Genomic DNA, 17,645 nt, shown 5'->3' on the forward strand with positions numbered 1-17,645 from the left:
TGCCGCCATCTACGGTTTAATATCAGACATATCTGACCATAAATTGTCAGTTGAAGCGACCCTTTTGTTTATAGTTGCATTGTAGATCGATAATATTCACTTTGCGATCAACTGTGGAGTTATGCATGTCTTATATGGTATCTGTTCTTTGACGTAAATGGTAAGCTGTAGCTGTCTAAATAGTATAACTATAATCGCTACCTAGCAACAAGCACTCAGATATCCTAAAATGGATAATGCTTGCTAAACTGAGGCAGCGTTAGCTAACTACAGTTAGCGGGCTACCTCCGAATCGTCTGCGTTAATGTGCTAGGTGAGCTATGTGGAAAACGATGGCCTATAGAGAGTAATATATGGTTAGCTGGCTAACTAGTTAGCTACTTGATTACTCTGCGAGGTTGGTGTCCAGCAGGGTTAATTAGCTATCGTTCTCCTAGGTTAGCTGGTTATTTATCGTTATCCTAGCTAGATTCAATTGAAGACAAGCCACATGCTATGCCTTAGCGGCTTGTGCCTTAACTTAATTCACAATGCTTAACTAGCATTTTTGTTGTATGTATAATCTACAAAAGGCGAAAAATGAAATAATGGAAATTTGAAGCAAATATCTAGCTAGGTTAGCTAGGTAGCCAGCCAGCTAGCTAGTTGTTTCTTGTTATATTTGGATGGATCCTTTTTTCCACCAAGGTGGCGGGTGCAATACACCCAGTGCAAAGTTTGGAAAGCGTAGATTTCAGTTTTTTTTTAATTTTTGTGCTCTTCTTCAGCTAACCAAGATCGTCTAAATAAACATCACTTCATAGGAAAAAGCAAGTATGTACAATCTTTAACAAATTACCTAAACTTAATTTACTGATACATGTCTAATCAGTCTGATGCTTTTGAGGTATGGTAATAAAATGTGCTAAAGTTAATAGGTTCATTCTAGCTACCCAAATCAAATGTTCTGTAGGCTTTATATGGATTTCACGTACTAATACATTTTCTTTGTGATATGCTTTCTAAGGGAACTTTTATTTCATCCTCTGTGTTTATTGCACTTTTTTTTTACCCTAGTGGCATTCAGGAGAGAAAGGAACATCCGAGAAATGTATGAAGAGCGGTTTCACCCTGAAAGATCTGTAAGAACTTTTTGGCTGCGTACTACGCTTGCCTATACTTTACCGTTTTGTATTTAGAATATAAACCTGCATTTCTCCTCAGCCGGTGTGGTGAAGGAACTGCCTATTTGCAGCTGTCTTTTGGCATGAAGGTATGTGATGGGATTAAGTGCACTTCCCTTAATTTCACTGCTGCAGGCGCCGTATCCAAGGGGAGTTGCGGGTGAAAGGCGACCTGCATTCGGACGTCCTGACGACGACTACAGCCGAGGTTTCGAATACGACGGCCCACGCTTTTACCCAAACGGTGGTCCCAGGAGCTACCACGGCGACGATCAGAGGGCTTACCATGGTGATGGCCATCACTCTTTTTCTAACGAACCCAGAGGGGGTCCACCTGGTCGAAGGGTAAGCGCTGACATCACAGCAACAACGCCTCCCTAATAGGACACTAGAGGACACATTGTTTCAACAAGTATGCAGAAGATTTTAACAGACTGTGGAGGTCCAAAAAGGAAGTTAAGTGGATGACCAAAGTGAATGAAGTTGCACTCGGCCATTGTAAACCAGCAAAACTGTGACACTGAAACTTTTTTTTTTTTTTTTTTTTTTTCCCCCCATTAAATTTATGGGGCAGTTTCCAAGACACAGATTATGCCAAGGTCTAGACTAAAAAGAATTTCCAATTCAGTTCCTGACTAATTTCCATATATAAGCATTCAAAGGATTTATTCTGAATGTTTGTTTATTAGTAATGATTTTTTATATTCAGATTGTTTTAATTTGAAGCTCTTTTTATTGTAAACAGCTCACAGCAGATAAAAATTGCATTAGCATTGTTTCCAAAGAGTGTACTTGCAGTGTTTATAACTGACACAATTTGTATGTGTGTGTGTGTGTGCGTGCGTGCGTGCGTGCGTGCGTGTGCATGTGCGTGATCAGGAGGACTACCCTTATTACAGAGGTCCCAGAGAGGAACCTCACTCTGGCCGACAGATGGATTTCAGGTATTACCCTGCAGTCAGACAGTGCTTGTTTAGTAACTTGTCTGACTTCGCTGTCATTTCACTGTCATTTTGCTGTCATTTCCACCTGATTGTGACCCAAAGCAGAAAATGAAACTGAGAGTAAATCATCACATTTGAGGAAATGTTAGTTTGTTGAGCTTGTTTTAGGCTTTTCCTCATGGTCCCTGCAGCATGTTTGTGAAATGCTAATTAATATGTCTTAACATAATTAAGAGCTTACATCAAGTGTATAAATCAGCCTGCCTTTTGTTTCCTGTTTTGACTGGACTGTCGTGGGTACGCACCCAGAGAAAGGTACTGTGGTTTATGAATGAGCTTAGAGAGAGCACATGTCTCATCCCTCCTCCTGCCATCCCGCTCTGCATTTTGTGTGTTTAATTTGTTTTAAGGTCAACTTCATTAAGCAGGAAATGCTTAAATGCATGTCCCAGTCATGTTTTCTTACCTTAGAGGAGTGGCTCAGAGCACTTTGAATTTCTTTACCCATAAGGCATTTGGTCAACTGACTGCTATCTGGTAATATTCGAATGCTTTGAGTTTGGCCCTTATCCCCACAACATGATTCGTTCAAATGGCTGACCAAGCCCAGAATTAACTCCCCTGCCGGCTCATCAGTGTGGGAGATCAGGGAGAACGGGGAGAGTTTGAGTCTGCAGTGCTCCTCTGTTCTGCAGCAGCCAGACCCTGCCTCTCACTCACACACCCTGCCTCTCACTCGCCATTAGCATAGCATTTTTGACAGAGGGAAATTAATTTGAACCGGAGACTCCCTTGTCACTTAGAACCTGTGCACAGGATTACCTGCAAGTAAAACAGATTTGAATTGATCACGGGAAAAGAATTGTGCAGCAGTTTATAAATCATCACACACAGTCAAATAGAGGTACAGAATACAACTTCTGACTGCCACGGCATCAACACCAGTGGGCTAGGATACTGCCAGGCAGCCCAAACCTAGGCAGGAGCAACTGAGAGTTAAGGGCCTTGCTCAGGGGCCCAACAGGAGCAACTCAGCAGTGGCCGGGCTGGAACCAGCAACCTCCTAATCACAAGCCAAGTACCCTATCCACCGAGCCAACACTGCCCTACAGTTTATAAGTTATTTGTGTGTTAAGCTGTTTTGGGTCAGAGTTTCATTCTTTTTTTTTTTTTTTTTTTTTTTTTTAATCATTTTATATTTGATTAAATCATTGGGTGACTGATTTTGAGATTAATTGCTGAGTGTGGTTCATTTGGTTCATGTGCATTATTTTCACGGTGTATGACAAGCTATCAAGTGCTCTCTCAGTTGCCCTGTTGTGTGTTGTATGAGAGCTTGCATTAGCTGAAAGGCATTAATGACATAACCCTTTTCTGCCGCTAGGTGGCATCAGTATTTTAAAATTATACCGTGGGCTGCTTGCATTTAGGCACCTATTCTGTCAGTCATTGTAGTCATCCTGTTTATTTGGTTCAGTATATACAACACTACATACATCAGAATTCTGCAGTATTGTATAATCTAACCAGTTTCTACTGGTTGAAAAGTGCTTTGTTCTGTATTTTGGGACAGCGTTGAGACCCTGTAATGACCACTGTGAACTGTCAGAAAAATCATTTAACACTGTCTCATATATTAATCTGTGATTACTGCTCTCTTAGCTTCAGACTGTAGGTTTATAATTGAAGGTTATTAGAACCCCCCTTTTGGCCTAGATGTAATATTGTCAGTAAAGACAGATATGTGAGATGCAGTAATTTGGTATGCTGGTGTGAGGCAGGCAGGGTCATATATGCTTCAAACAAAACTCGGGGTCAGTAAACTTTTGCGAGGTCGGCATGAGTGGCCTTTCTCTCGTTCCCATGTGCATGCACATGTAAAAGTGAGAAATGGCTAGAGTTCACGTTGAGGTCACCCAGGCCAGGTGCCTGCTCTCTGACCCACCCCCACAGCCCCCATCTGTACGACGGGTTGAGTTGTATGAGCAGGTCGTACTGGGCACGTGTGAATGGTGGGGAGAGCAGGGTGAGGGGAAACAGACGCAGTCCATTAAAATGCATGTTAATGAACAGCACTGATGAGCAGCAAACCACTAGGGGGTGGTAGGTTTGTTTGCTTGCTTATAATCAGTGCCCACCTCTTTGCATAAACCAAGCAAGAGTTTACCAGCATGATGTGCCACCTGATCCTCACACAGAGGTGCGTAATCTTCAACAAGGAGGCTAGTATGTCACGTTTGGTAAACCTTTCCATTGGTAATTCACATTCAGTATAAACATTTTCCATTAGCATTCCTGTGATAAGGCCTTAATCAGGTGAAATAACAGGTTTTACTCCCAGCGAGTGTGGCTTGGCCTGCAGTTAATGCAAATTCCAGACATACAGAATCAACATGTTTATGGGAGTTCACAATAAGAGCTCAGTGGAGCTTGTGCTGCATGACATTGGCTGTTCACGCAGACTCACAAGCAGGCATCTCTGCTTCCATTGTGTACCGGGGCGTACTGATTGCCCTCAGCCACAGCATCTCCGCCTAGTGACAGAACTACATTTTGCACGTTGTCCGATGAAGAGCATGCAAGGGGGGTTCTGAAGGCAAACCTGAAGCAAACCATGAGCTTTGCCTGGTGGAGAAAGTGCTGAGTGGTGTCAGGATACTGATGGAGTCCCACGCACTGAACCATCAGCATACGCCAATCCAATTCATAGCATAGCTTTGATGATATGAATAGGATATACATGAGTTCCAGGTGTCGGAACACCACCCTTGCTGAGGCCCCCTTGGTCCAATCGCATTGATTCATCCAAGTGGGCCCCAACTTCTCTGCTGTTGTACAAGCTGCATCTAAAGTCTCATCACTGATCTGCGCTTCAGGCTACGAATGAAAGAAAAAAATTGTTTTGGTCTTAATTTATACTTTTGAAGATGGCATCTGGGGTTTGGCCAGAAGGTTATCCTTCAAAGACCCCTCACCCTGCAGGGTCAGAGACCAGACCCTCCCTCCCTCTTTTCTCCTGGTCCTGAGATACTACACCACATCACTGCTGAGTGCTTAGGGACAGGGTCAGGAGGGCTTGAAACTGCGAGGAGAGCCTGTTGGAGCAGCACTCTTAGACGCCTCTCACTACTCTGTCATGGCTGTGTGTGTGGTGTTTTTAAATATTTGCTGGCTAGAAATTTCAGGGAGAAAGTGCACTAAAGGGGCCAGTGGCTTTGGCTTTAAGTTGATTTCGCATTAAAGCATACAGTTTTGATTACGAAGAGAACATAGAACAAATGTGTCTTTCACTCATGCTAGTTAATCCATTCCTTGTGTACATGTCATCCGCTTGGGCATGATGTCCCACAAGAATGGTGCATGTGGACAAGTAATAAATCGACTAAGCTCTTCTGTGTCTGTCTGTATAGCTGTGTATGCATGTTCTATGGATAAGATTAAGCCTTTATTATTAAAATAGTCTTGATTTAAACCACCCAGAGTTGTGCAAATAGGGGAAACCAATGTTTTAAATGTGTCTTTATACCACTGTTTATTTGGTCGATGTTTGTTTATATTTGTCCCCCCCAAAAATTTCAGAGGCAGTAGTCGAGTTGGACCCCCTCACAACGCTCGCGTCCAGGGTTCGTATCCTGCCCCCAGGTCGCTGTCGGCTCTGGGCCCAGACCCAGGAGATGATACGCTGATGCAGGCCATCATGAACCTAGACCGCGGGTATGCACATGTTCCATCATGTGCTCCGTCTCGCATGTGTTACCTCCTTCTCTGTTTGGACTGTGTTGTAAAAGTGAAGTGTTGTAAAATGCTAGGCATCTAAACAGTGAAAATGCATCCATTAAGGGGAGTAAAGGGAGTCCTTTTTAGTATTCAGCAGACTGTTTGTCCCTTTACTTATTTGCGCGTGTGCTTGTGTGCGTGCGTGTGTGTCCTGCAGGGAGGAGAGGGAAGGCCTGCGTCGCAAGGCGCCATTTCCACAGGTACGCGACCGCTCCCCTCCGAGGCGGGACGTGCCCCCTTCCCCACACAGCCGCTCAGGATCCAGCATCAGCAGCCGCAGCTACTCGCCTGAGCGGGGCAAGGGCCACCCCTACCAGCCTCCTCAGGGGAAAAGTATGCTCGCCTCCTCCTTCATCTTTCATGGCCCCGCCAGCCCTTTGCAGATATGTTTGTCTGTCCCTGGTCTAGGCTGTATTGAGCTGTGCTAGGTGGTTGGGTGGGAATTGGGCCTAGTTTCCAGCGGTGCTTTTAGTCCTTCTTGGCACCCATGACATTAGCACCTCTAGGGCAGGTCATTGGTAGCCTTCTGAGAAAACATCCACAATCTCGATGCCTTGCTTTGTTTTTCCTCCGTGAATTCAGTCTGGAACTGGCTGAATAGTGAGCCATTTCAGTGCCAAAGATTTCTGATTGGCTACAGAAATGGCACAAGGATTCTGATTGGCTACATCGATGGCTAATACCACCAATAGATTTTGAAACAAAATTCAGAAATCTGAGACCATAACAAACACCGGAGATTTTAACATACGAGCCCAAATTATTATCGGTTACCAAATTGGCAGTATTAAAAAAAAAAAACAACAACAAAAAAAAAACGGTAGTTAATTTTTGTATTGTAGAGATGCCTCTGCGCATATCCTGGTTGGTCTCAAGGAGAGTTTTTGAAAATTTCAAAGTGTGACAATACAGCCACAGGGCAGAACCCAAGAGGACGCTCGCACAATTCTGAGGCTAGCTGACCAGTGCCTGAGAGCGTATTAATGGCCCTGCTGTTTGCAGGTATGGATTTTTCTACTGGTCACCCATTTTTTCTGACGGAGGGTGCTCAGTGGCGGGAATTCCCTCACCCTCAGGCCACAGCCTGCGTTATGGGTCAGTGTGTAGTGTAGCTTGCTGTGGTGCAGTGTGACCTTTGATCTGACAAAGCATCATAACCACTCACGCGATGCTTAGTAAACCCTTGGCTGCAGAAGATTAATCAAAGGTTGTCATATTTAAACAGGCATTTTTTGCTGTGAAGGTGCAGAGGCTTATATTATGAACTGCTGCCAGTTGTTCACCTAAAATACCCACTAACCTCGATTTATGCTTGACTGTCTTAAGCAGCCTGTGAGCTTCTCGTCCTGAGCTCTCGTCTCTTCATATCCACAAAGCAAACTTGTTTACAACAGCTGAAGAAGCACAAGTAATTCTTCAGCTTCTTCCAGCTCAGTATGTGGACCTGAAGGTCGTTAACTGGTTATTTTGTGGAAAAATGTGAAAGCATATGGAGGCTGAACGGAAACATCATGAAACAAACTGAAACATCAGGTTTCAGAACTGAGGTGCGAGTTAAACTGATCTAGGTTCAGCCATTTGGCCTTTCTTTTTGATATTATCCAGAAGCACCTTGGAAAAATAATCAGAAAGGAAGTGATTTTCAGCATCAGTTTTGAAAATTTAATTCATATTCATATGCCTTCTGAGTCCCATGACTTTCTCACGTTACAGCCTTTGTAGGTCTTGCCCAACCTAGCGCTACCTGAAAGCCTGTTGTATTGTAGCTCTGCTGTAGAGTGGTGCCATTGTCTGTCTGATTTTCAGACCTGAGGTTTCTTCTTAAATGGAATTTTTCGAGTTGTTCTTGCCCACTAACTCTCCTACACTGTTACAGTGCATGAACGCTTTCTGAAAGGAAACCTGACTTCGATATTGGAAGGAATAGTTTGACTGCCATTAACAGAGGAGATCTCAGTTCACTTTCCCCTTGAGAAGTGTCCTTACCGTGTTTTCTTTCAGGGAGACAAATCCCTCCCTAGAGCTTGAGCTTTTAATTTCACTCCTTCTCACAGCTCCTCGAGGGTGGTGTACCATGCACCGCTGCATCTGCAAAGAGAATCGGCCAGAGCTGGCCTCGGCTCCTGCCCTGACAGCAAGGCCTGGGATAGAGCATTGCACGAGGAGTGTGTGATGATGAAACTTGTTGAAACACAGCTTGTCACTATGGTTAAAATGATTGTTGATTTCTTTGATTTGTTTTAGGGTTCGAAGAGTCCTATGGCCCTAGTCGAAGTGCAGGTGAGTCCACCAGGTCCCGTCAATGCCTCGTGACAGTGTTTTAACCCTTGGGGTGGGTGGGGGAGGGGATGCGGTGGAATACTGTATATCCGTTGTTTTGACCCCAGGGTGCTTTGACTGCTAATGATGTGAAGGTTTATGTTGAAAACTTAAGTTGTTTTTGCAAATGGTAAATTCAGTAATGCTGGGGGTCATCTTAGAGCTACATGCTAATAGCCTGAATGAAATTAGCATTCAAGAGGCTGGATTGAAGGCAGTGAGTACAAAGACTCAGACATGCGCACACGCTGTTGTGCGCTTGCTTGCTCTCTTCCCCTTTCTCCCACCCACCATCCTTTGGCAGGGAGGCCGTTTCCGTATCAGAATGGTCACGCCTGAGTCTGGGTAACTGGAGAAAAAGCATAGCTAATCGCATCGTGTCCTTCTCCGGGCCACTTGTTTGGTCAAGGATCGTAAAAGTCCAACTGGGTAGTGTGTAGGAGGCGGATATCGAATGTAATTACAAAACCTGCTGCTGTAACTGAATATACGGTAGCCCAGATAATTTTCACTTTAATAAAGTTGCCTGTCAGAAGATATAAATTTAAACTATTGTTCATAGTTTTTTTTTGTTTTGTTTTGTTTTTACACCTCACAATAAGACAGAAGTATTTGTGATATCTCTCATTTATGAAACATTTTAGAAGTTACCAGAAACATAAATTGACTTATGGGGGTTGGAGTCTAAATTTGTGGTAGAATAAGTTACCATACTGCAGTTACCATACTGCAGTCTAATAGAACTGTTCACTTATGAGAGTCTGTATGGTGAAATTTATATGTAATGTCCTTTGGGCTTCCAGACATGGGTGTAATTTACACTGGGACAAACATTGGGAACGTTGTGGACATGTCCCCCCACCACTTTCTAAAATGGCTGATTTTGTCCCCACCAATTTTTGAATGTCTGCTGTGAAAATATTTTATATAACAGCTTGCTGCAGATAACATGACTGAATCAGAAATTGATCATGTTTATCACGCTCGTCACCCCATGGCTAGGGTGAGAGAGCCCCAGCTAAGATGAAGCTTTAGCTTTTTCAGTGAGTCAGCCATTAATGGATTGAAGCTTTCCTGCTTCAGAGACCGGTATTAATCTGAGTTAGGTTAAGAAAAGTGCTGGTTTACAGTCATGTCCCCTACTTTATACATGGCTGAGATCTGTCTGATTTATGTTTGCTGCATTTAGCAGTTGCTCTCGTCCAGAGTGACTTACAATAAAGGTTTGTTGACTTCATTAAAGAAATCCTTATGCTGGTATATTAGACCAGAGTTTAAAGGATTTTATTAAGATAGGACCTTGACAGAGAGAACACACAGGAAAATGCATGATCCTACTCAGCGATTGTACTTGGCAGCCCTCCTCTTGCAAGCCTGAGAAACGTTCTGTAGGCCTGCGGGTGTGTACGGTAGGGCATATAGACCTGTTAGTGGTGTGCGCTAGGGTGTGCAGGCCCACAGTGATGGGGAGAGACAGTAGGGCCTCCAATTCAAGTAGCAGACCCCTGGCCTCCAGAAGCTCGCTCTCTGGGCCTCTCCACCTGTCACCTGGGGAGCCACCTGCTGGTCAGATCATAGCTATGCCGGAATCTGAACCGAGATGCAATAGGCTGGAGGGTGATCCCACATCCCCCTGCTTCAAAGGATTTCTTTGTACATGCAGTCCAAAACAGCACTGTTGGCAAAGTTCTCCTTCTGCTATCTTTATTTTGTTCTCATCCCCCAATTCCCCATCCTGTTTGATCTTGCATAGACAGGGACCGAGGCCCAGGGACTTCAGTCATCGCCTCCCGAGATGGGTCACCCCACAGCACTGTGTCAGCCTCCAAGGTGAGTGGTGTGTAACAACACACATGCAAAACTGAGAATTTTCTGCCCTCTTTTAATATATGAAATAACACAGCTAACGTAAAGTACCTGACTAGTGGCAAGGCTTCTTCCTCCCACAACCTTTGACTCGTTCTCACTGGCCCGAGTGACTCCCCCTCTTTTAAGGGCTATTTGCTCATGCTTGGACCCCTCGCATGCCTTGGCCCTAACTTGCTTTTAAGGTGCCCTGCTTGGCACATGAAAGGCAAGCTGTCCCTACAGCATTTGCCCTTATTGTAAGCAGAGTTCACAAACCAGACACTCAGGGGTGGGTCAGAGGACAGGTCTTTGACTGAGGCCACCCAGGACGCTTTGACACTGAGCAAAGCAGGAGAAATCCATTAACTGGGACTTGCAGTTTTATCGCACAATCTGACGGAACACACAGAGCACTCTGGCTGCACTCTGGGGACTTCTCACGGCCTGCAATGAATTTCTGTTCTCTTGCTCCCATCTCGTTCCCACTACCTTCTCCGTTTGTCGGGCAGTGACTAAATCCATGTTGACACCGTGTATGGGGATGTTTGTTTTTAAATGATTTTTGCATACATTCTGAAGATATTTCCCTTTGAATTGATTTCAGGCTTAAACTGGTGGCCATGGTTGGCTTCCAAAGCTTGTTGCCCTTCCTTTGAATTTTGTAGCTTGTCAGTTTCCTTTCTGTTTTGCTTTTCGTTACGGGTTTTGTACAACCCAACCACTTTGTAATCTATTCTGCATAAGAAACCAAATACTGTTATCTGCAGAGCCTGAAATGCACACATCACACTTGCCTTCCTGATCTTCTGATCTCCACGGTTGTGGTTGTGCTTGCTGGGCGCGACCTTTAACCTTTTACGGGAGATGAAAAGGCTGGTTCTGGTGGAAACTCCTCGTTGCGAGTGGCCCCTCAGGATCAGCAGAGTTTTTGGGTTGTCACTGTGGGCAAGTGAGACAAGCTGGAAGTCCTCCACACCCACACTCTCTCCCTGAACCTTCCACTGGCTCTAAATGTCTGGGAAAAAGATGATTTTGGGTACAGTATATGGAAGCTTTAGGCTTAGATTAGTTAGTGGGTGGTCATGTCCTTTTTACCATGGTACAGATACACTGTTGTTTGCAAGTCCTCTGAATCATTTAATTCCATTAATATCCAAGTTATATCCAATATCCAATTAATATCCAAGTCTCGTAACCAGTTAAAGAATATAATTCAGCATTCAACCATATATTCTGTAGTTTCACAGGGAAAGAAAGAAAAAGGGAACACTTTTCCCCTCAGAACCTCCTTCTGTACTCCAACACTTTACTCTGTTTCCTTTGGAATGCGTTCCCTTTAACACAGTCTTCCATAAGTTTAAGCTGCATTTCAGTTATGTTGTTTCCAGCCAAGTCGCTGAGGGCTGCATTTTTAAAATGTGTGCGCTTACAAATTTGCAGGCAATTACTCTTGTCAGGTTTTGGAAATAGCAATTTGCTAACACAATCACGGGGCAAAAAAACAAGAATCTAGGGCCTTATCTAGCATAAAAACTGGCATTATATTTGGTCTATGAATGTAATTCTAAATGGAAATTTGAAACGTGTGTGGATTATTAGAGAATTGTGAGCTGTGTGACTGTCCAAGATCAGAGTGGTGTGGTTTTTGTGCAGGAGGACATGCCAGCGACAGAACCCCCTCCAGATGAGCCACTAGCCACTGCAGACGAAGCCCCCGCTGTTATGGACGACTTCCAGGAGCGCAGATCACAAGCCATTGCAGCCAAGGCCAGGGAAATCGAAAAGGTTTGTCTCATCCTAATGCTTACTTCTAATGGCCAACAGAACATTTTGGGGAAGGTTATGATCAGAGGAACATGTTTATATTGCTAAACTCCTCAGCATGGCTGTTTCCTCACCAACTTAAAGAAGGCAGCAAGGTGAGGAAACTTTTCCCTTCTGCACATTGGCCCCTGCCATGAAAGGCAAGATGCATAGTGACACAGTCATGAGTGACAGACATGCATGCTCCAGGCTCATCGGTGCTCTGCCCACACCCTCTCCACTGTGCACTTGTTATTTGGTTTCATCTCTCCCACAATACATCTGGGGCACACCTGCCCCGGAGCGATGCTCCACCCCTCTTGCGGGGGACGTCTCAGATCTTCAGCTGCGGACTTACATTTACCATGTGATGTTTTTATCCAAAGTGACTTATAATTGCGACAGAGTACAACTTGAGCCATTGAGGGTTAACGGTCTTGCTCAGGGGACCAACAGTGGCAACCTGGTGGTGGTGATTAGAAGTTGCCACTGGCCTCTTCCCTTCGCAACATCTTGTTCGCTTCAAGCTGGATCAGACTCCTCAAAGGAAAACCTGGTCAATGTTAAAAGGCTGGTCCATACAGAGCCCTGCCCTATAGGAGAGTCAGCCCCTGAATTTGAGGTACAGCTCTTCAGTCTTGGTTCTTAAGAAACTCTTTTTGATCCATTTCATGACATCTTAGAGTTGCAGGCAAGAAAAAAGTTTCTTGGGAAGACTTCAGTTTCTGGCCTTGAGGGTTTTCGTGGTTCCGGCCATTTTGGTGCTGAATTGAAGTGTGTTTGGATTTCTTTTGAAACATGCGCATATTTCACTGACAGTGTGTGAGGGTCTGTCAAGGTGATGCCTATGATTTGACATTGTGTGTGGAGAACTGCATGTAGAAGCTGTCTTATGGACACTGCCATATTTCACTAATTAGCCAGATACTAGCTAATGTTTAGATTTGACCCTGATCTAGTCTCTCAATACCAAAGTTGTTGTTCTGTTTTTGTTTTTTGTTGTATTTTTTAATAACCGAAGCCGACATGTTGACATTCATAAATGGCCCAGAACACTAACCACACTGCTACATCATTCCTCATTTTTATTCCCCCATTCTGTAAACGTTTTGCCTTTGCTTATATGCTTTTTTTCCCCCCTTTTTTTTCCATGTACTGCTCACTTGTGACTTAGAAGATAAACTAATTCCGGTTTTCAACAGAGCAAAGCTGTTCTCCATCTGTGTTGCACTGACATAACAGAATGTAGCTGTGCTGTGTAAAGGACAGAGCTTTGCAGCTGCATGCTGTTACGTTGAGCAGATGTCCACATGTTTTCTTATGTAGTGTCATGGTCCTATAAGTTCATTAAAAGGAAAGGTGCTAAATGTACTTTCAACAAACACAGAAAGATCATTTTGGCCTATGCAATGGCTTAGGTTTTCACATCTAACTTAATGTCTTTCCTGGATTCATCTTAATGAAAACAAGCTGTATGGAAATGGCTCTTGAAATCCTTTCTCAGTCAGAGACTACTCATAAACTGCATCTAAGGCACCTATCTCACGAGCAGTGCCCTTAAAGGGGCCATGCTTACTCCAGTGCTGGGGTTTTGAACCCTGTTATATCTGATCCGAAAATGCGGCAGCCCGTATTGAGGGCAAATGGTGGAGGAAGTAAGTTAGTTATACGCAGTTACCAAAAGGTCATCGGGCTTTAATCTGTTTCCTGCAACTACACGTCAATTTTTATTTTTTTTTGTGTTAAATTACGCTCACATATGCCACGTATCAGTCATGCATTGGTTCAGTCCTGTTTTTGCATTTTCCTCCCTTTCATTCCACTACTGGAAAGGAGTTGGAGTCCTTGGCTGTATGCTCTAGAAACACTGATTGTGAGATGTTATCATCTCATGTTTCCTTCATTGAGTGCTTATTTAAACTCCTTGCGCAATATCCTGTTAACAGCGGGCCATAAGAGGGGGAGAGATGGGGCTCCTGAAGAGCGCCAGTGCCTGGAGTCATTCCCGCTATTCTGGCCTACTCTGTCCTGTTGCTTTTAGGAAGTGGTTGGTAAAGTGTAGTGGGCAACAATGCTGCCTCCTGTGAGGGACAGGGGGTTCGATACCCACTATACCATGCTGTACCAATAAGAGTCCTTGGGCAAGTCCTCTTAACGCTATGCTGCCTAAAATGTAAATGAAGAGTGCAGATTAATTCTGATTAGTTGGTCTGCCAGCCCCACGTCTCACTTTCTCATTCTGCTTCTCTCTCCTAGTGAGCCTTTGCTCATGCTGTCCTTTAATCAGCGAAGCAAAATAACACGCAAAAGGGCATGCAGAAAACGCACACATGGGGAGCACACATGGAGTGGTTGGGCGGGGCTTTCCTGTTTGACTGGGAAAGGGGCGTAGGGTGGGGTTACAGGAAAAACGTGAAAAGTAAAATGCGCTTGAAGTCCCTTCCCCACATTCTCCCAGCATTAAGAGCTTTTGCACTGGCTCTCATGCGACCGATCCTCTTGACGAGAAGCTCATTGTTTTGAACTTTCAGCATCCAAGAATAGATGCCAGTGATGGTGAAATGTGCAGGGGGGATATCTTCAGGCCTGCACTGCTCAGCTGGGCCTGCTCTGTGGCTGAGAGGTCAGGGCTTGGTACTGCGGGCCAGGGCCTTATCCGATTTTTGTATTGTGCAGCTGTGAATTGGAACCTCATGTTTGTGAAAGGCATTCTGCAGGGATTTAATTTGTTCTTAAAGTTTTGGGGGTGGATAAATTAACCAATGTGCTTCATAGATTAAAAAAAAGAGCTCTAGATCTTTAGGTGATATCTTTTAAATCATATTTATAATTGGTAGATATGGTTATGCAAACTGTTGTGTTGCTGATGTTGAGTGCAAATAATGTGCCTTGTGTACAATAAGGCTTTGTCTGGGATGGCTGCACCCTACTCCGCAGGCCTGTTAAGTGAGCACTTTACTCACAAAGGACAGGGCTCTTGTCTACACAGACGCATTGAAACTATAACACTACCTTTCTGCTTTTTTCTATAACAACCATAAAAAAACACCAGTTAAATGTAGGCCACACATGCAACATTTTGGCTTTGTGAAAGACAACCTGCATAAAATATTAATGGAAGTGACTGATCTTTTTGTTGACTCATCTACAGCTTTATTGCTTTTAATATGTGGAGCATTATGCCTGTAATCTGCATTCCTTAACATAGTGCAATGTTCTCAATATTTAGTGCTGAAGCGTGGTATTACCATCATTTAAAGCTGTCAAACACTTGCCAGCAGTGCTGTGACCTCTAAGAAGAGAATGCAGACCAAAAATATCCCCAGCAACAGTGCTTATAGCTTTTACTGGGAAGTGAGTGTGAGCTGGTTGCATTCCTCCCAAGCAACTGGATAACTGCACTCAGTTCCTGCTGTAAGTTGGGACTCCCGCGCTTCCTCTCAGAATTCCCTCAGCCCCTCTATTCTGGGATTCCATGATGGACTGGCTGGCTGTTCTCCTGGAGCCACTCTGAAGTCAGCTTGATTGCCTGCACGTTGTGCGGGCCCGGCCAGTTTCTTCTCCCTGACCCTAAGGCAGATGGCTGTACCATGATGTGCGGAGCCCATGTACAGCTCACGCAGTGATCCTTCTAGCCGTCAGCACGAGAGGTCGCGGATTTTACTTGGACAACTTGCACATACAGGTTATTCAGTGCGTGTTTCAGCAGGACCAAGTTTTCAGTAACGTCTGGAAATACATTGGGTGTTCTTACGGCCGCTTCCTCTGAGCCGAGTCTTAATCTATGTCTAGGAAGCCCAACTGCACACTTGTCACATGGAAGTATGTGGATTTAAAAGCGAAAAGGCCCAGCTGAAATGTGGTTTTAAAAGCACCAGTCCGACACTTGGGATCCAGGCTGGGGACAGTTGATTGTGCAAAGCCTACTTGTATAGGCTTCATCATCTCTTGAGCACATTCTCAAGCCTAGTCGGAGCCATGGTCAGGTCTGACCACATACGCGTGTGTGCTGGGGTGGGGTGGCGGTGCTTGTAGATTTTGATTGCCGGGGAAAGTGCCTGATTTGACCCACCTCAACAATCTTACTCAGGCTGTATGAGTTTTGGCTTTGAATCCTTTGATCACAGGGCTTACAGGTTACACCCAAACATTAAACAAAAAGCCTCTCATTTCAACCCATTGTCATTAGAGGCTTTAGATTGTTAGGCCATAGATGAAAGTGCTCACCAGATGAACCACCCTATCATACTTAAATACCTGTTGAGAGTTGTATCGAGTTTTGGTCAGGATTAGAATATTTACAGTGTATATTCTTTTTCCAGGTTAATCATAGAATATTATTTATGTAGTAAGAATTATGTATTCATTGCAGTCAATGGTAAAAAAAAATTCTGTAGTGAATTTGTATCTTAAGTAATAGAAGCACAATCAGTCAGTGTGGTCCTGGTGAACAAACGCATGAAATGATCCTTATGCCAAATGTCATAATATGAGAAAGTACAATGTTTGCCTAAAATATCTTGTATTGAACAACAGAACATTGTTTTAGGGATACCAATAAATTAAAATGATTAAAAGGATATCTTTGTCCAGTTTTTGGTCAGTACATATTTATTATTCTTAATTGCTACTATGCATTATTACTGTGTTCTTGCCATGTCATAATAATAAACTATTTAGTTCCTTAGACTGTTGGTCTTCTGCATGCACAACATGTCCTCAGTGCATCTTGAACGTGCTTGGACATCTCCAGTGCGTATTTTGACTGCATGGTAACACTTTCCTGGCTGGGCTTTGCCTTGGCCAGGTTTATCGGCAGGATTGCGAGACCTTCGGGATGGTCGTGAAGATGCTGGTGTCCAAGGAGCCGAGTTTGGAGAAGCACCTGCAGACGCCCCTGAAGGAGAATCTGAGCGACATCCGTGAGCGCTGCCTCGAAGATCTCCGCCACTTCATCTCCGAGTTGGATGAGGTGGTACGGCCACCCGATGCCAGCGCCTGAGGCAGTGGGCGAGGGCTTTTGTGACGGGGCCCGGAGGGCTGAGACTCATCGCTGTGCTCACCCAGTTACTATAGAGACATGAAACACTTTGGAACGTTACTTCCCCTGTTCAGTGGGGAACAAGGGTGATAAGTTCTGTTTATGGCTGGTAGTTGGGTGTAATATGTTCTCAACATGAACGTAGATGGCTCAGATGGTTGTTTAGACAGTATGAAAATTGCAGACAGGTTGTTTAGACAGTATGAAAATTGCAGACATGCTGTTGGGAATATCTGCAATACACTAATAATTCTAAACAGTGTCATAAGGGATGGTTTATGATCGTCTGATCATCTTGTAATGAAACATTTTATGGATCAAGTATTAATTTTGGAAACTGGACATTTTGCTGGTTGTGGTCCAGCTTTACTGAAAAGAACACTTTTCATATTGAGCAGACATGGGGTGCATAGTGTTGGTTTTGCGCTACTACCACCTCTGTATGTACTGGACATGAATTGAAAATGCATTTTCTGTCATTTTGGGATTTTCAAATAATTTGTTTTATATGTCTGAGTACTGGCTTGTATTTTTTTTGTGTGTGTGGGTTTGTTTGTTTTTTTGTGGAGGGTTTGTTTTTCAAGTTCTCAATTCTCAAATAATTTCCATGTACAATTAAATAAAGCCCACCTACATTTGTTTTCTGTTGCCTAATTTTCGTAATGATAAATTAGTTGTTTATTTTTGTTATTGTTTAGTTATATTATGTTTATTTTTAATCAGGAGATTTAGCTTGGTGGTATTCCTCCT

The 17,645-nt window shown here is 43.9% G+C and overlaps 1 protein-coding gene across 3 annotated transcripts; it reads left to right on the forward strand.

Moving 5' to 3' along the window:
* Positions 1-4: 4 nt before the first annotated feature.
* Positions 5-17,535, forward strand: pphln1 (periphilin 1). 3 transcript variants are annotated; one of them, XM_035536215.1, is made up of 12 exons: positions 5-160; positions 768-813; positions 1,057-1,121; positions 1,299-1,508; positions 2,043-2,107; positions 5,687-5,821; positions 6,042-6,217; positions 6,887-6,979; positions 8,129-8,164; positions 9,957-10,033; positions 11,705-11,836; positions 16,662-17,535. In XM_035536215.1, coding segments are annotated over exons 2-12 (1,185 nt in total). In that variant the 5' UTR covers positions 5-160; positions 768-812; the 3' UTR covers positions 16,857-17,535. The 3 variants fall into 3 exon arrangements, with proteins under 3 accessions (XP_035392108.1, XP_035392109.1, XP_026866892.1); XM_035536216.1 differs by having other exon boundaries at positions 16,674-17,535; XM_027011091.2 differs by lacking the exon at positions 6,887-6,979.
* The last annotated feature ends 110 nt before the right edge of the window (positions 17,536-17,645 follow it).

This window comes from Electrophorus electricus, chromosome 2, assembly GCF_013358815.1.
Source record: "Electrophorus electricus isolate fEleEle1 chromosome 2, fEleEle1.pri, whole genome shotgun sequence".
Lineage (NCBI taxonomy): Eukaryota > Metazoa > Chordata > Actinopteri > Gymnotiformes > Gymnotidae > Electrophorus > Electrophorus electricus.